The 18,272-nt window shown below is 40.2% G+C and overlaps 1 protein-coding gene across 2 annotated transcripts in view; it reads left to right on the plus strand.

The window, feature by feature from the left end:
• Nucleotides 1–17,910, plus strand: part of GLT1D1 (glycosyltransferase 1 domain containing 1) — a 108,128-nt gene extending 90,218 nt beyond the window's left edge. For both annotated transcript variants that reach the window (XM_072600720.1, XM_072600721.1), the window contains exon 12: nt 17,266–17,910. In XM_072600720.1, the coding sequence (XP_072456821.1) occupies nt 17,266–17,412 (147 nt within the window). In that variant the 3' untranslated portion in view covers nt 17,413–17,910. The remainder of the gene's footprint in view (nt 1–17,265) is intronic.
• The last annotated feature ends 362 nt before the right edge of the window (nt 17,911–18,272 follow it).

Consider the following 18,272-nt stretch of genomic DNA (forward strand, 5'->3'; position numbering starts at 1 on the left):
ACTCTAAATCTGTTGTCTCCACCCATGGAATTATTTTCCTAAATCATACTTAAAGAAGCCACCCAACCTCAGACAACCTTGAGGTCACCAGTATAGCATCTTGGCCATCTATCTTCTTTCTTGATTTTTTTGCATTACCTAGCTGGTCTATCCCCTTCTTCACCCCACTGTAGGGACCTCATTCTTTCTCCACCACCAGGGTTGCAGAACTATCCAAGGTCAGAACCTTGGGGAAGTCAGGGTTGGTGAGGGCCTGGACTTAGTGCTTTGTTGACAGGACCCTATATTATGTGTGTCTCCCTATCCAGTGTTCATTTCCTCTTCTGTGATGGACAGATTCTCAGCTCCTGCTGTCCTTAGCACTATGCTTCATAGTCAACATCTATGGAGTTGAAAATACTCTTTTTCCTAAATATCTGAGTTGGAAAGGCCTCAGAGGATATCTAGTCCAATGTACCTGAACAAGAATCCCCCTTCTCAATATCCATTTTTCTGACATCAAGCCTAGGTTTGCCACTTAACCACTTCTACACATTTCTTCTATTTCTGTTCTCAGGGGTTAATCTGATTGAGTCATAATTTCCTACAGAACACCCTTTCAGATACTTGAAGATAGTTATCATATGCCCTTAATTCTTCTCTTTTACAGGGTAAATACTCCCATTTCTTTCAGGTTATCCTTAGAGGGCAAGAACTCAATGCTTTCATCATCCTGATAATCCTCCTCAGCTTGCCAGGGGCCTTCCTAAAGTCTTGTCTTTTCATCATGAAGTCCTGTATTTCGTTAAATATCATTTTCTCTCTTGTACAATTATATCCAGTTTTGCTGGTTAAATTATTCTTGGTTTTAAATCCTAGCTTCTTTGCCTTCTCTTAAAATAGCATATTCCAAGCCTTCTGCTCCTCTATTGTGGTAGTTGCTAAATCTTGTGTGTTACTGACCGACACTCCACCATATTTGAATGATTTTTTTTGGCTGCAGGTAGTATTTTCTTCTTGACCTGAGAGCTCTTTAGTTTTGCTAAGGTATTTCTAGGAGTTTTCATTTTAAGATCTTTTTTAGGAGGTCATAGGTAATTCTTTCAATTTCTACCTTGCCTTCTGATTCTTACATATCAGGACAGTTTTCCTTCATAATTTCTTGAAATATGATGTTTAGGCCCTTTCTTTAATCTTGGCTTTCAGGTAGTCCAGTAGTTCTTAAAATTAATTCTCCTCAATCTATTTTCCAGATCAATTGTTTTTCCATTGAGGTACTTCACATTTTCTTTTATTTTTTCGTTCTTTTGACTTTGTTTTATTGTTCCTTTATCTCTCATAGAATCATTCATTTTAATTTTATTTTCTTTTGTTCTTCAAAGAACTTTATTTTTTTAAAAAAATTTATTTGTTTTCAGTTTTGTACAATCACTTCCATAAGTCTTCTCCCCTTCCCTCCCTGAGACAGCATGCAATCTTATATGGGTTCTACACATACATTCTTATTAAACACATTTTCACATTAGTCATGCTGCATCGAAGAGTTCAAATGAATGGGAGAAACCATTAGAAAAACTCAAATAAAACATTACCCAAGAGAAAATATTCTGCTTCATTCTGTTTTCCAATTCCATAGTTTTTTCTGTGGATGTGCATGGCATTTTGCCTCAAGAGTCCTGTGGGAATGTTTTAGATGCTTGCATTGCTGTGAAGGGCTAAGTCTACCAGAAAAATTCCTTGCACACTGTACAGTGATCTTCCTGGTTCTGCTCCTTTCACTCAGCATCAGTTCATCTAAGTCCTTTCAGGCATCTCTGAAGTCTTCCTGTTCATCATTTCTTATAGCACAATAGTATTCCATCACCTTCATATACCACAACTTGTTCAGCCATTTCCCAGTTGATGGCCATCCCCTTGATTTCCAGTTCTTGGCCACCACAAAGAGAGTTGCTATAAATATTTTTGTACATGTGGGACCCTTTCCCATTTTTATGATTTCTTTGGGATGCAGTCCTAGAAGCGATATTGATGTATCAAAGGGTATGCACATTTTTTTAACCCTTTGGGCATAGTTCCAAATTGCTCTCCAGTTTGGTTGGATTAGCTCGCAGCTCCACCAGCAATGAATTAGTGTTCCAACTTTCCCACATCTTCTCCAACATTTATCATCTTCCTGTTTTGTCATGTTAGCCAGTCTGATAGGTGTGATGAGGTACCTCAGAGTTGTTTTGATTTACATCTCTCTAATCAATAGTGATTTAGAACATTTTTTTATATGACCGTAGAATGCCTGACACCATACACAAGAATAAAGTCCAAATGGATACATGATATAGGTATAAAAACTGATACTATTAACAAATTAGGGGAACAAGGAATAGTGTATTTGTCAGCTTTATGGAGAATAGAGAAATATATGACCAAACAAGAGATAGAGAACGCTATGAAGTGCAAAATGGATAATTTTGATTACATTAAATTGAAAAATTTTTGCGCAAACAAACCCAATGCAACCAAGATTAGGAGGGAAGCAGAAAACTGGGAAAGAATTTTTGCAACTAGTGTCTGTTATAAAGGCCTCATTTCTAAGATATGTAGAGAACTGAGTCAAATGTACAAGAAGACAAGTCATTCCCCAGTTGATAAATAGTCAAAGGATATGAACAGGAGTTTTCAGTTTTAATTTTTAAAGAATTATTTTCTTCAGTGAGTTTTTTAAATCTCTTTTCCATTTGGCTAATTTTGCTTCTGCTTTCAAATTTCTGTGTGTGAGTATGTGTGTGTATGTGGATGAGTATGCGTGTATATGTGTATGTATGTGTGCACGCGCCTCTTTGACCAGATTGTAAATTCTTTTTTTCATAATTTTCTTGGATTGGTCTCATTTCTTATTTTTTCCTCTACCATTATTATTTGATTTTTTAAAAGCCATTTCTTTTTTTTGCTATTTTAGCTCTTTCCTTTGTTTTTGGACTTGTGTCCAGCATTTTTTCTTTGAGGCTTTGCTTGTGGCTGTTTTCACATTGGTGTCTTCTTTTGAATGTGTATCTTGATCTTCTCTGTCACCATGGTACCTTTTTGTCATCAGTTCTTTTTTTGTTGTTGTTTTTTCATTTTTTTTCAGCCTATTTCTTGATTTTGAATTCTATGTTAAAGTTGGGCTTTGCTCATCTGGGACAGAGTGTTGGCAGTGGGATCACTGATTTTTTGCAATGATGTTTTCTCAGCTAGCTCTGGGAGTTTTTGTTTCTTCTAAGGTGGTGTGATCTAGTTAGAGGTGTGATCACTGCTCTTCTGGTCTGCATTGTGGTCCTTACCTAGGCAAAGCCTCTGCTCCCCTTGAGACTACAAGTGCTACCACTCCCTTCTCCCTGGAACTGCAGTCTAGAACTGCCTAATGGGCAATGGAGTTGCCAAAGGACACTCAGTCCTGCCCTAGTTACCATAGAGATATCTCCTGCAATTTCTTTCTGACCAGATGTTGAATCCCTGAGAGAACTCCTGGTAGTGCTATTATTGCAACTACTGTTACCAAAAATGTTTCACCTTATTGGCTCTGCTGCTCCAGAATGCAATTTGATTGGTGGTTTTAAAGTTGTTTAGAGGGAAGCATTGGGAGAATTTGGCTAAAATACTTCTTCTATGCGGCCATCTTTCCTCCGCCCTTCCTAAAGATTTTGTTTGTTTGTTTGTTTACTTCCATAGTCCTGGGTACTGTTAACCAACCAATCCATAAACATTTATTAAATACCTGCTGCATACCAGGCACTATCCTAAGTCCTGAGAATACAAACCAAAAAGGAGGTGTTTATATTCAAATAAGGAAGAGAACATGAACATATGGGAATAAGTAATAGAATATATATAAAATATATGTGAGGACCCCAGCAGCTTGGATCAGCAGTTTTCTTGTAGTTGGTGATATATGACCTGAGTTTTGAAGGAAATCAGAGGTTCCTAGAAGTGAAGGGGAAAAGGGGAAGAACATTTCAGGCAATGCCAAGATATGGAAATTAGAGCTGGAGTTTCAGTGGATTTGGATTTTGATGGTGGTCATTTGTTTAAAAAAATTAAGTAGAAAATCTGAACTAGAATTTCCCCATGTATGTTTTCATTAGGCAGGGTCTATTCCCAGCATCTGGCACAATGCCTGGCACATCTGATCTGCTATATAACTGCTTCTTGATGATTGACAAGACCGATTGTGATCATTCCTTCAAAAATGAAACCTTTTCATCATTTAAGGGTACAAACTCTTGGTGAGAAACATATTTTTAGAGGGATGAAATTAAAAATTTTCTTTTTGCTAATTCTTATGTTTGTTCAGCTCTAGATTAATTTAACTTTTAGTTATTGGGTCATTTTTTTTCCCTTGAGTCATTATGGTTTTGATAGACAGATTTAACATTTGAGCTCATAATACTATGAAATTTTAATTCCAACTCAAATAGAAATATAGTCACAATTTGTTTCACAGTAATAGAATAATAGGAATAACTAACTTTTATGTAGCACTTTAAAAATGGCAAATTCTTTTATATATAAAAGCTCATTCATTCCTCACACCAGCCCTGGGAGGTAGGTGAGTTTACAGATAAAGAAACTTAAAATTCAGAGAAATTAAAGTGACCTGCACAGTTAATAAGTGTCAGGGGCAGGATTTGAACCCAGTTCCTCCCAGGTTGGGATTCAGTGCTCCTTCAGTGGCATCAAGGTACCTTTTCAAAAAAGGAGAAGTGGATCTGACTCAGTATTTCAGAGATCTCTACTTTCATTGGTCTAGCCTCCCTTCATCAACACAGGTTGCCTAGGACTCCTTTACAGGTTAGGAGATTATCTAGGGGAATTGTTGTAACAGGAATCTTCACCAGCCTATGATAAATCTGGTGACAAGTCTCTACAAACTTAACCTGGATTTAGACAACCAGTCAGTAGCCCAGTTACCCTGGGACCCATTTCTGGCTTGGGAAAACTTTCAGGAGCTTGCTTGACTCTGGACTTGTCTTCCAGAGCTCAGGGTCACTTCCATGCTTCAATGAGGCAATGGGAAAGGACTTTGGAGGAGGTGGGCCAAATGAATAAATCCAAAGGTGATTTATATTTAGTCCTGGTATTTGCTTTGGTTCTTATTTTCAGGATTTCAGGATTTACTGTCTTTTATTTATTTTATTGTACCTTTATTTTCTGTATCTGATATTTGGGAAAATCACTTCCAATCAAGCGATGAGAAGTTCCTGGCCTACCTTGGGTCTTGCTCATCTCTGCTTTGTAGCCTTCTCCAAGACCATCATTTGCCATCTTTCCCTGAGCCTGACCAAAAGCAGCAGCTCAGAGAGAGTTCTTTCCTTTTCACTTTTCTTGTAATGGCTTCAAGAGCTTCTACCCTGATGGGCTTCTTCCAAAGCAAGAATAAGCACAAAGCTAGGTGTTCATTACTGTATTCAGTCAACAAACATTAACCACCTACTATGTGCCAAACTGGTCCTAAGTGCTGAGAATCCAAATACAAATGAAAAGAAACATAGTCCTGACCTCATGGAGTTTGTAATCTAATGGAGAAAGACAGTGCACTAAAGGAAGCTGAAAAGTTATGGGGGAGGGAGAAGGTCCCTGGTTCAGGGGCATGATCAGATTGGAGAAGTTGAAAGAAGTCCAAAGGACTCCCTTGGTGAAGAAAACAAGGAAGTGGCCAGCCTGGGACCCCTTCTTTAAACGGACATCCAGTCAGAGGAGCAGAGAGTACTGATGAGTTGTGAGGCCCAAGGCTGATTAGATCTTGCAGAAGGATGAGATTTCCCAATGATGAGGTTCCTAGGATGATGGCATGATGGGCAATCACTGAGTCAGGCAAAAATGTAGCATAGTGATTCTGACAAATGAGAAAAAAGAATTTGCCAGAGAATTCAGGTAAGGGATCAGGCTTCCATTTTCTTATAGCACTTTGACTTTCTCCTTTGTGCTTAGCATAATCTAATTTATATTAGGTATTTTATCTCCCTTAATAGCTGGTAGGCTACTTGAGACCAGGGAATAAGTCTTATTTTGTTTTTGTGTCCCCAGGCATAGAATAATGCCTTGCCCATTAGGAGGGCTTATTAAGTGGTCATTGGAATGAAACTGAATCAGATATGTGATTGAAAAAGTAATCAACAATCCGACTGTGGTAGTCTATACTAGGATAGGGACCTGACCTGTGGTTTTATACCCATAGAGAACTCCTGGGTGAGGAAGGTGTGGGTTGGCAGCACCTTTGCAATTTAGATTCTGAAAGAATTGCCCAGGGGGCTGAGGCCAAGTGACTTGCCCAGAGTCAATAGGATATGACAGGCGGGACTTGAACCCAGGTCTTTCTGGCTCCTAGACCATCTCTGTATTACCTGTGTCAGTACCTTTGTGGATGACTCAGATCATGCTACACAATCTCTCACTGTCTCCCTTCCTACTTCTGCATCCCAGTCTAGAGGGATTTGAAAAACAAAGCCAATGAGTTATCTGCCTCATCCTCAAGGGAGCCAAAAGCAGGGACAGAGGAGTTTTTTCCCACGTCTTTGTTCCCCATTGTCCCTGATTTCTCTTGGCTCCCACAGCCTGAATGAGCCAGCATGAACAGTGAGCATCAGGCATGTCTCTGTGGGCCATGAAGCCACCCGAGTGGGAGTGAGCATGGAGCCCATGGAGGCTGTTAGTCCAGGATAAAATACAGATGAAGCCACAAGGTGGGGCTCATTCCTTAGAAAAGCTGAGTGCCTGAGACTAGGGAAAATGGGCTCTGTGTGTGTGCTGGGCTTTCTTTCAGGAGGTACAGCACATCCACTGTTCCCTGTAATAATAGTAGCCGTGTGTGGCACTCTGGGTGGCACAGGGAACATTCTGCTTCTGATGCATGATATCTGGAGCCCTCTTAAAATAAGAGGTAAAGGTTCATTTCCTGTCCCCCCTCTTTTTTCCCACTGGTGAACTCAATTCCCCTTTGATTTGGGCTGAGAAAAAGGCAGCTTTTTTTCCCATTGACGTAGCAGTGTAGTCTCTTAACATTTCTTAGTCTGAATTTTCCCTTGGCATTTGCGTCTCACATTGTCGACCCCCAGGTTTGGGTTCAGCCTGAGGACATCCTTGGCATACTGAGCCAATGCTGAGCCCTTCTTGAGGGACATTAGACAGAAACAGGACCTAGTTTTAGAACAGAGTGACCACCTTTTACCCCTCTCTCTGTTTCACCTAAAGAAAATATTGCCGGGTTTCCATGAAACTTTTCTTTCTTTTGGTTTTAAGATAGAAAATGTGTTGGAGTGGTTATTATTAGGACAACCTCAGTTTATCAGGTGTTAATAGAGAGTTCGTATATATAGCCCATATTACAACATGACATTGGGTGAATAGGACATTGAATTAGTGCATCGGTGTTTGTATCTTGGACAGTTCCAGTAGATGGACAAATGAGCTGGAGTCTGAGCATAAATGGAAGGAGAGGAGGGTGAATCACAAATTACTCAGTAGCAGGAGACTGGTGTTATTGTTTTGGGACATGTCTTGAGAGCTTGATCAAAGAGGTAATTTGGGGAAAAGGAGGGGGTGTTGTATTTGGACAAAGCACATTGTACTCAGGAGTTTTCATTTTAACTAATTAGGTTCATTGCTTTAAAAAGGAGCAGGTGTTAACACTGGCCTTGCCAAATTTTTCAGATCACTGAGAAAGACCCCTGATTCAGTGGTTTTAGTCTTGGCTAGCTGGGTGACCTTGAGCCAAATACTTTCATTTTCCTGGGCTTCTCTTTCCTTAGTTGTACAAATAGCAGGACTTAAATCACCAGCTTCTTGAGGACAGGACTATTTTGATTTTTTGTCTTTTGTGTTCCCAGTTCCTAACACAGTACTTGGCACATAGTAGGTGCCTTATAAATGCTGTTTCTTCTAGTTTCTATGTGACTTAACAAGTGTGTTAACCTGCTTTGTGGGAGCTTGTAATCTAAGATAGATGCCTCAGGCACTGGCCAATCTTTTTTTTTTTTTTTTTAAATTAGCGGTTTGTATTCCATTCATTCATTTATCAAATATTTATTGAAGGTCTCCTGGATACAAGGCACTGTTTTTAAATAACATGCATGGAATCATAAGGTCTGTCATTGTTCTCCTGATTCTGTTTTCAAGAAGTCTGGGTTGTATTACTCCCAGCTTATAGTACTTAGTGGAAAAACCTTGATATCAGAAGGTCAGAGTTCACCTTCCCTTCCCGTCTCCCACGAGACTCCAGCAACCTGTCTCAAAAAGCTGACGTGCGTACTGTTCTTAAATTGTTAATAATGTAAGGAATGGGACAACCTCCCTCCCTCCATCCCCAGCCTACCCTGTGTCATTAAAGGTGTTTCCATGAGCCACTTGTCATCGGAATCATTATATCACTGCCCTGTAGATTTTGCACAGGTTAGGGATGCAAACACGTCACCACTGAGTGTACTGAGATTGTGGACCTTGTTTATGAAACGTTGCCATACCCATAAGTCACATATACACAGTAAGCCAGAGCTGCTTATCTACCAAACAACACATTTTCCTTGATACCAACAGAGCTGTTTATTTACCAGTTAAAATGCCCTGTTTTATCCCTGATACAGCTCGGACTTGAAAGTTTGTGAAATAGGCAAGTGGGCTTGAGTTAATGTGACCTCAGGGGATAAGTGGTCACCAAGAAATGGGGCAGCGGGAACCAGGCCATCTATCATATATATCATATAGGTGTAGAAATAAGTGCAGGGAGGATACGTGCCACTTTTTACCCATGAAAACCCTGGGGGTTCAAAGCCTTGATTTGGGCAGATTTGTCTATCTCTCTGTCTAGCAGGGAGAAGCTGGCTCGGTGACTGGGAAGGGCCTGAATCAGCCTGCAGGTGATGAGCCCCACTCTGCCTCAGAGCTGTTTCTCTCCATTATTGCTTCTTTAATCACACAGCTGATGTTAGGCTTCCCTTGGGTCACTGTGAGCCACTTAGATTCCCACTTCATTTATATCTCCCAAAGGCATAACTACAATAACTTAATTGCAAATTTGCTTTCATGTTTTTTAAATGCACCTGCTCTTCTGCTTCATCTCCCAGTTATTTTTCCAAGACAAGCTCCTGCATTAGGTGGAGAGGTCTCTGGGCCTCCCCTCTCCCTAGAAACCTTTTGGGGACACATCCTGGTGCTGTCACTAGTGCCTTCTTCTTCCTGATGGCACGGGTCTTTGGAAATATATGAACTCTTTTTACCTACTTAAAAAAACAGCATGGAATGGAGAATCATAGTTGTTCATATTCAATCCTCTTTTTCTGTGTTGTAGAAATGCTCTTTTGTGTGTGTGTGTTTTAAGTTCAGACTAAAATAAAATTAAAAAGAAAAGAAATGCAAATGAACTCTGCAGGTTGATAAACAAAAGGATGAGACTTGTAGAGTAAATGAAAGTGTTTCTTCATTTTATTAAGCACTTACCTAAACACAATGGATAGCGCTGTGCCTAGAGTGGGAAAACTTGAGTTTAAGTCTATTAGCTGTCATTATTAAGTATGTGACCCTGTTTACCTCTGTCTGCCTGTTTCAATTGTAAAATGGGGATTTCTCTCTTTAAATCTCTATCTATCTATATATAGATATATGTATATAGTATGTAATCTGCGATTGTTGTGAGGATCATATGAGGTAATATTTCTAAAGTATAATCACAGAGCCTGGCACATAGTAGCTGCTTAATAAATACTTGTTTTCTTTCTCCCTCCCCTCCCCTCCCCTCCCCTCCCCTCCCCTCCCCTCCTCTCCCCCCCTCCCCCCCCTCCCCTCCCCTCCCCTCCCCTCCCCTCCCCTCCCCCCCTCCCCTCCCCTCCCCCCCTCCCCCCCCCTCCCCTCCCCTCCCCTCCCCTCCCCTCCCCTCCCCTCCCCTCCCCCCCTCCCCCCCCTCCCCTCCCCTCCCCTCCCCTCCTCTCCCCCCTCCCCCCCCTCCCCTCCCCTCCCCTCCCCTCCCCCCCTCCCCTCCCCTCCCCTCCCCTCCCCTCCCCTCCCCTCCCCTCCCCCCCTCCCCTCCCCTCCCCTCCTCTCCCCTCCCCTCCCCTCCCCTCCCCTCCTCTCCCCTCCCCTCCCCCCCTCCCCTCCCCTCCCCTCCCCTCCCCTCCTCTCCCCTACCCTTCCTTCCTTCCTCAGAAACGAAGCACTACTTTCAACAGTCTAGGAGCACCTTGTATGTAGACCACAGGAGGACTCTGAATGGTGTAATAGAAAGAACAGTAGACAGAGTTAGGAAACCTCATTTCAAAGTTTATCTCTTCTTTTTTTCTTAAAGTTTTTATAAATAATTTCATTTATTTATTTATTTTTAGTTTGCAACCTTTAGTTCCACAAGCTTTTGAGCTCCACATTTTCTCCCCCTCCCTCCCCATGACGGCATGCAATCAGATAGAGGCTCTACATATATATTCACATTAAACATATTTTCACATTAGTCATGTTGCAAAGAATTATAACAAATGGAATGAACCATGAGAAAGAAGAAACAAAACGAAAGGAAAAAGAGTAAATAGTACGCTTCAATCTGCATTCATACTCCATGGTTCTTTTTTTGGGTGTGGATATCAGTTCCTCTTCTCTCTGGGTGACCTTAAAGTCATAGTCTCTCAGAATCTCAGTTGCCTCATCTGTAAAATAGAGATTATATAATATCTGTTTTGCCTACCTCATAGGTTTATGGTAAGAAAAGCACTTTATAAGAAAAGTGCTTTATAAATGTAAGCTATTATTAGGCAGTAATAATCCTTATCCTTAAGAACATGAACTACACTCTAAAGTATATGATGGGAAAAGAAAATGAACTGGTCATGTGGTGAGGGTGAGGTGTAGTAGGTGGACAGTTCCACAGTATTGCTGGTCCCACAAGTCCTGTGGCAAACTGGTGGGAAGACATGGATGGAAATAGTACAGAATGGATGGTTATTACAGTTTGTGATCTGAATCATTGGAAAGGACGTGATCTCAGATCCATGAGAGTATTTTAATGTAGTCTCTACCAGCACATGCTCACTACCAGTATCACTAATTAAGGAGGCATCTAGGCAATCTACAAATCAGATTCTTTCTTTTGGATTGGAAGCATCTTTCTGGTAGCAACATCTCCCCATGTTTTCTGGCACTGCATCCAGCACTCTGCAGATAAGGACAAGACTATTATGCTCATCATTTATTTTAAACACTAATGTCCCTCATTTCTAGTCACAAATTATGGTTTCTTCCCCCCTACTCAGTATCCATCTGCAAGAGCATTTTAATAGCTATTTTTTTATATTTAATATTAAAATAATTTATGTAAATTGCTAAGTTTCTCTAGGAAGCCATGCTATTATTTTGGCTTGTCAGTGAGGATAAAAATGATTCCTGTTGTTGTGATTTAGGAGAAAGGATGAAGAGCTCTGTTGTGTTGTTGAAGGTGCTGCTCATGTGTCTCCCAAGAGTCACTTCTTGCTGCCCTTCCTTCATTTCCCTTTCCCAGTTAGTTCATATTCATGACAAGAATCCCCAGGAAGACATCTTCTTCATATGTACTTGAGATGGAATTTCACAGGGCAGCTATTTATATGTTCCCACATGGCAGCATATAGTACGTTGCATGTGGTAGTGATTGGCATCCATGTGACCAAGGTATAATGCCTAAAGTTGGCAGCCAGGATAGCAAGGGTAATGGTTGACCTTACCTAGCATTTTAAGTTTTGCAGAGGGCTTCCCTTACTGCAGAATAGGAATAGGTAATCAGACCTGTGATTTCATTGGTATCTGGAACATGAGTGAAGAAACGCCTTGTTCAGGTTGGCCCCTTCTCTGAAACTTATCATCTTAGAGAGTTTGGCTAGTTCATTGAGAGATGGAGTGACATACCCCAGGTCACACAGTCAGTACGTGTCCAAAGCAGGACTTTATCCTAGGTCTTCTGGGTATCCATTGTGCCACACTTCCTCTCTTGATATACAAAACATTCTGAATATTGTTCTAATATGACATTTCACTCTGAGGTAAACATCCACCTAAAAACTTATTCTGTATTCTCATTTCTTACATCAAATCATTCCATCCTATCTTTTTTCCCCTATCCCATCAGCTATGTCTTCGTTGTATTCTCTTAGACTTTTGACCTATCATTAATCCATTCACCTGGCTCCCTTTGTTCTCCCCTCCATGCTTAGCTAGTCCTTGACCTATATATATTTTCTGGTTTTTAAGGTTGTAGCCCCACTTGCTAAAGGGTAGGGGGTTGTTCTGTTTCTGTCTTTGCCCCCACAGCATTATAACCCAGTATTTTGTACATAGGGGGTTTTGAACAGAATTAGCCATTATACATTTCTCATCCACTTGGTTTTTATAGTGCTGATCACTAGAAATAATCTCTTAAATCACAGTGGGTATCATTAAAAAGACCCTTTAGTTTTCCCATGCTGGGATTAATCAACACAAGTTATCCTGGAAACAAGGGCATCTGAAGGACTTTGCCATCTGTAGGAAGTCTTCCATTTTTGCCTTTGGACAGGAGAATATCCAGGATGCTTGGGAAAACCTTTGGTGGGTAGACCTTTCTATTGTATTCCTCCCTTGAAAATGATGAGTGATCCTACCAGTCGCTGATGAAAGAAACTTTTGAAAAATTATTTTCTGACCAATCCTCCTATCGCATACTATTCAATTTGCAGTTGATCTCATGAGTTGTAAGAGCTTGATCTTTTCCTCAGACTTTCTAGACACCTTCTAGTTTTGCTTGATTCTTTCAGCAGACGGAGTTCTCACATATGCGCAGTCCATTTCCTTTTTTTTCTAGCTTCCATTATTTGCTATTATTTCTAGCATTATCCATATTTTATATTTGTATGCTCCCACAGAAATGATTCCAAGAAATATTTGGCAGTAGAATAACACCAGTGAAAGAGACCAGCTCATAGGGGGGCGAGGGCTGGAATAAATGTTTGACAAGCAGTAGATCTGTTTCCTGGCAGCTTATACAACTCAAAATTGCATAATAAAAGCCTTGAGGAATTTTACCAGGTGGCTTGGAACTTTGGACCATGAAACAGTGGCCTTGTTCTGAATACTTGTTTCACAGAGTTTGTAAAGAAAGCTACATGCTAAACGTCTCTCATCCAGATTCTATCATACAATTAGAAGAGGTATTAGTATATGCATTATTTTATATACAGAAGACTGTTTCTCATAATCTCTAAATAGCTTACTCAAAAAAACCCTCATTAATAACTGGTTAAGAATTCAGTTTGGCCTAGAGGAAAATAATCTTAAAGCTAAAATGGAGCATGAGAAGTGATCTACTCTGTCCCCTGCCCTCAGGCATCCAGAAGAAATGATTGTCTGTTGTCTTATTGAAATTTCCTGACACTTAGACTTTAACATTCCCTTAAAATTTCTCATTCTATAAAAATCTTGTGTCTGTATGTATACATACATGTATACATGTATTTAGTGTATATATGTATATACATGTAAAACTCTTGAGTCTACTTATAAATCTTGCTTATACAAAGGACTAAAGCCTTAATTTTTCTCTCTTATAATTTGCCTCATGGATGTAGATTATAAAGTCCCTGGGGGCAGGGACTGTACCTTTATCTAACTGTATCTCTCTAGAACCTAGCAGTCTGTTGTGACTACGTTAGATGCGTCACAAGTATTTGTCACATTGTATTTGTCAGGCCAAATCTTTGCTTGTATCAGATACCCATATCTATTTTTTATTCGAAGTTGAAGCCTTTGTGAGGAATGTGAGACCTCATTTTCCTCATCTGGAAAGAAGAAAGAAATAGTGATAACAGAATTTAGACTGAGACCTTGAAGGACTCTGAGAGATCAGCTAGTCCATACCTTCACATTTACAGCTTTATTTAGTCATTCAGCAACCTACTTTCTAGCTTTATTATGCATCACTTGCTTTCAAGCACACTGTGCTCCAGTCTAGTCAAATTGGCCACCTGGCTGGTCTACACACACAATCGCTGCCTGTCACTGTGTCTCTGCACTGGCCACCCCCCACACCTAGATTATACTCAAAGGAACTGAGAACTTAAAGGGACCCCAGCAGCTGTCTAGTCCTCCCTATGCATTGAAGAAACCCCTACCATAATATACCTGACCAGTGCTCATGCAGCCTTTGTTTGAAGATGTCCATGAAGGGGGAGCCTATTGCCTCTCAAGGCAGCCAGTCCACTTTGAGATAGCTTTAATTGTTAGGAACTCTTTTTTCCTGAAGTCGAGCCTAAATTAGTTCTTTTTAACATCTACCCTGAGGCATCTAAGTGGCTTAGTAGGTAGAGCACTGGGCATGGACTGAGAAAGACCTGAGTTCAAATGTGACCTCAGACACTAACTGTGTGACCCTGGGCAAGTCTCTTAACCTCTTTTTACCTTAATCTACTTGAAAAGGAAATGGCAAGCCATTCTGTCTTTGCTAAGAAAACCCCATGGACAATGTCATGAGGAGTTGGACACAACTGAACAAACAATGACAACATAATCTACCCATTATTCCTGGTTCTGCCCTAAGGATCAAACAGATCAGGCTTGATACCACCTCAGTGGGATGGTCCTTTATGTACTTGAATGCAGCTGCCATGAACCTTTTCAGCCCCCTGAACCTTTTCTTCTCAGACTAAACATCCATAATGCCTTTGACTGACCATCACATGATGTGAACTCCAGGCTCTTCACCATGCTTTCTGATCCCCTCTGTATACTTGATCTTATCATATTTCTTCTTAAACAGAAACACTCAGAACCGAGCTCAGGAGTCCAGATAAAGTCTAACAAAAGCCAGATGGTGCAACTCACCTTCTTATTGAAGAAACTTTGCCTCTAAATATCGCTGAAGGTTGCATTAGCTTTGATGTCATATCATAATTATGATTAATATGAACTTGCAGTTCATTAAAATCTTCATTGTTTTTTAAGCAAATACTGCCTAACTGCCTCCTCCATATTTTACTGATGTAGCTGATTTTTTTTAGACCTAAGTGTAAGATTTTACATTTTTTCCTATTAAATTTCAATTTCATAGATGCAGCCCAATTCTCTCACCTTTTTTGTCTATCACCTTTGTCACAATTTTGTTACTTTGTCTTCAAGCTTTTTATCTTTTGGAAGCTTAATGAGCATTTAATCTACGTCTTTCACGAAGTCATTGATATAAATATTAATAAGTGCAGGGCCAAGAACATCCCTAGTTGTTCCCTTGGAGACCTCCTTCCATGTTAGCATTGAACCATTAGTAAAATCTCTGAATTCAGCCACCTATCTGACTCTTAACTTTATATCTAATTGCATTCTACTCCAGTCGCTATCCCTCCATATCGTCCACAATGAAATTCCAGTATGAAATTCATAGATTATATTCACACCATTCCCCCATCTCTAATTTTAGTAATCCTGACAAAAGAGGTAGTGATGCCTCTGTCAGGAGGTGTATGACATATTCCATCATGGGTCCTCTGGAGTTGTGGTTGATCATTGTGCTTATCAGGTATTCAAGCTTGTCAGTCTTTACAAAGTTGTTAATATATAAATTGTTCTTATAGTTCCACCCACTTCACTCTGCATCAGTTTATACAAATCTCTCTGATTATCTCTGAATGCTTCCCCTTTACCATTTCTTACGGCACAATAACTTTCCATTACATTCACACATACCATAGTTTGTCCAGCCATTCTCCAATGGGCGGGCATGCTACATGACCTGTTCTTGATGAAAACATGACTGCTCTTTGTAATCACTGTTGTCTGTGCTAGATATTCACCAAGCATCCTTTAACTAGAAGTTTCCCAGGAATCAGTTCAGCTCACTGACCTATGATTTGCAGCCTCTGTTCTCTCCCATTTTGGGGGGAGGGAAGTGGTGAAGGGAATGGACCATTTGCCTTTCTCCAATCATATTCTATTCTCAACCTATTCTCTCCTATTCTCAACAATCTTGCAGGTATTGAAAGTGGTTCAGCAGTCACATCTGCCAGGTTTCTCGGTACCAAGGATGTAGTTCATCCAGGCGAAATGACTTAAATCCATCAAGGGTAGATGTGATCTGCTGTTACCCTCTTCTTACTTACCTTAAGCATCATCTTCCTCTTAGTCTTTTGTGTTCTGCCATTTGCAGTACAAAAGTCATGCCAGTGGTTGGGAAAAGAGATAAAAGAATTGAGCAAGTCTGATTTCTCTCTTACTTACCATTGTCCCATACTCTTCAAACAAAGGCCTTATCCCTTACTGTGAACTTTTTTCCCTCCCAATCTATCATATCTCCTCCTAAAAAAAAAAAAAAAGCCCTCTCTGTTGACTTGTTTCCCTTACTAGCCTCAGCTCCTTCAGAGATCACAACTCCAATACCATTCTGTGCTCTTTGTTTCATCCTCTGTCACTTGTCTTTGCTTCCATCTTCTGTGTATTCCTCTTTGAAATTTCCCTCTTGAAACCACTGATATTCTTCAAGGCTCAGCTCAAGTGTCACCTTCTACATGAAGCCTTTCCTGATTCTCTCGCTCTTTCCCAGCTTCTAATATTCTCTCTCTCTCTCTCCCCCTCCACCCCTTTCTCTCATGTATATTTCTATCTGTTTCTACATAGAAATATGTAGATGTATATATACATATATCTGTAAGGTTCCCTCCCAGTATGTGTGTTTGTATACATATTTGTCCATCTGTCCCTTTATCTATGTGTCTGTGTGTCTATGTATCTGTGTATCTATCTATGTATCTGTCTAACCAAAGGTTTTTATCTAGCAAATAGACTAGTTAAAGAGGGCCCGTTCTTCTCTGATGATACCTTATTGTGGTGATGCTGGTTTTGTTGATGTTCAGTGATTATGCCAGTGGAGGGCAGACAGACATTGGCATAAATACAAGTCAGAAATACTTTAGGTGTAGGTCCAGTGTCCACTTGTGTGTCTGACATCTGAGGGCTGTTTTAGCTAAGTTTACAAAGGCTTGTGTCCAGAAAGGCTGGTCACTAGGGGATTTCCTTTCTGGAAGAGCAGCTCACAGAACTAGTCTCCTGAGGCATCCTTCAGGGACTATGCTTTGTGTTGGCTATGGAAGTTCCTGCCCTGACCAAGTCCTGCATCCTTGAAGTATCAAAGTCAGTGACAGTTTATCCTGGGAAGGGGAACAGAGGCAGAAAGAAGACCAGAAGGTCAAATAGATAAATGATCTTGGAGTTATTTGCAGAGATGGTATTCCTAATGAATGATTTGTGTTTGTTTTTTTCCCACTACCACCCATCCTTTCCTCTCAGGAATTTGTTCAGCTGGCCACCAGACTGGTCAATGATCCTGCGTTAGAAAAGAAAATCGTGACAAAAGGAAAAGAGTATGTGAGATTGTGTCATTCATGGAAGTCTGAAAAAGACACCTATCAAAATCTTATGCGGAAACTTCAATGAATCATCGTGTTAGGAAAATGTGTGTGGTATCCATCATGTGTCACTTCAAATCAATTATAAACCACAACCCATAGGTGTTCTATCCAGACCTGGTTTTAAGTCAGTGGGGTCCATTTCAGTAAAATCAGACATGTTTCATTGGAATCTTAGAGGGAGCCAGATGTTCAGTCATGGAATGGGCAATCAACCCTGAAGTTAGAAATCCATCCAGCATTTTACAATTGTGCTGTCAAGTAACATCCACAGTGAATTGTATCACCTGATTGTGATGGAGATGCAGAGGCTGATTTCAGAGGAACTGGTTTTTAGGAGAACTGGGGATTAAAGAATCTGTCCCAGAGGAGCATAGCTACAGTTTTCAGGTATTTAGACCTCCAAAGTATACATACTCAAAAGTCCCCTGCCCCACTCCATTGATACATCTTTTAAAAAAAATGTATGAAATAAAACAAACATTTGCATAACGTAGTACAATAAAAAAGATGATTGCACATGAAACTGCAACTCTACTATGCACAACTTACCATTCCTTTCAAATATACAACAAAATTATGAAATTTCTTTTTTTTTTCTTCCTTCCTCTCCACCCCCTCCCTAGAGATGGCTATCATTAGGTTGGCCAATAGACAGCAACATTTTTTTAAAAGTGGGGAAAAAAACCTCAAAGGTAAAAATGTCCTTTATGTTCTTTTTTGTAAAGTGAATTAAATTCATATTTTGGCATTTAAATCTTAGGAATACAGATACAAAGTGAGGTTTGAAATATTAGCTATAAGGACTGGCAATATGGTGGTTTGGTTTGTACTTATTGTTTTGAAGATTTATGGGTGGACTTCCTCTACTAAAGCCCCCTTGTGGCA

The sequence above is a fragment of the Notamacropus eugenii genome, chromosome 4, assembly GCF_028372415.1.
Source record: "Notamacropus eugenii isolate mMacEug1 chromosome 4, mMacEug1.pri_v2, whole genome shotgun sequence".
Taxonomy (NCBI): Eukaryota; Metazoa; Chordata; class Mammalia; order Diprotodontia; family Macropodidae; genus Notamacropus; species Notamacropus eugenii.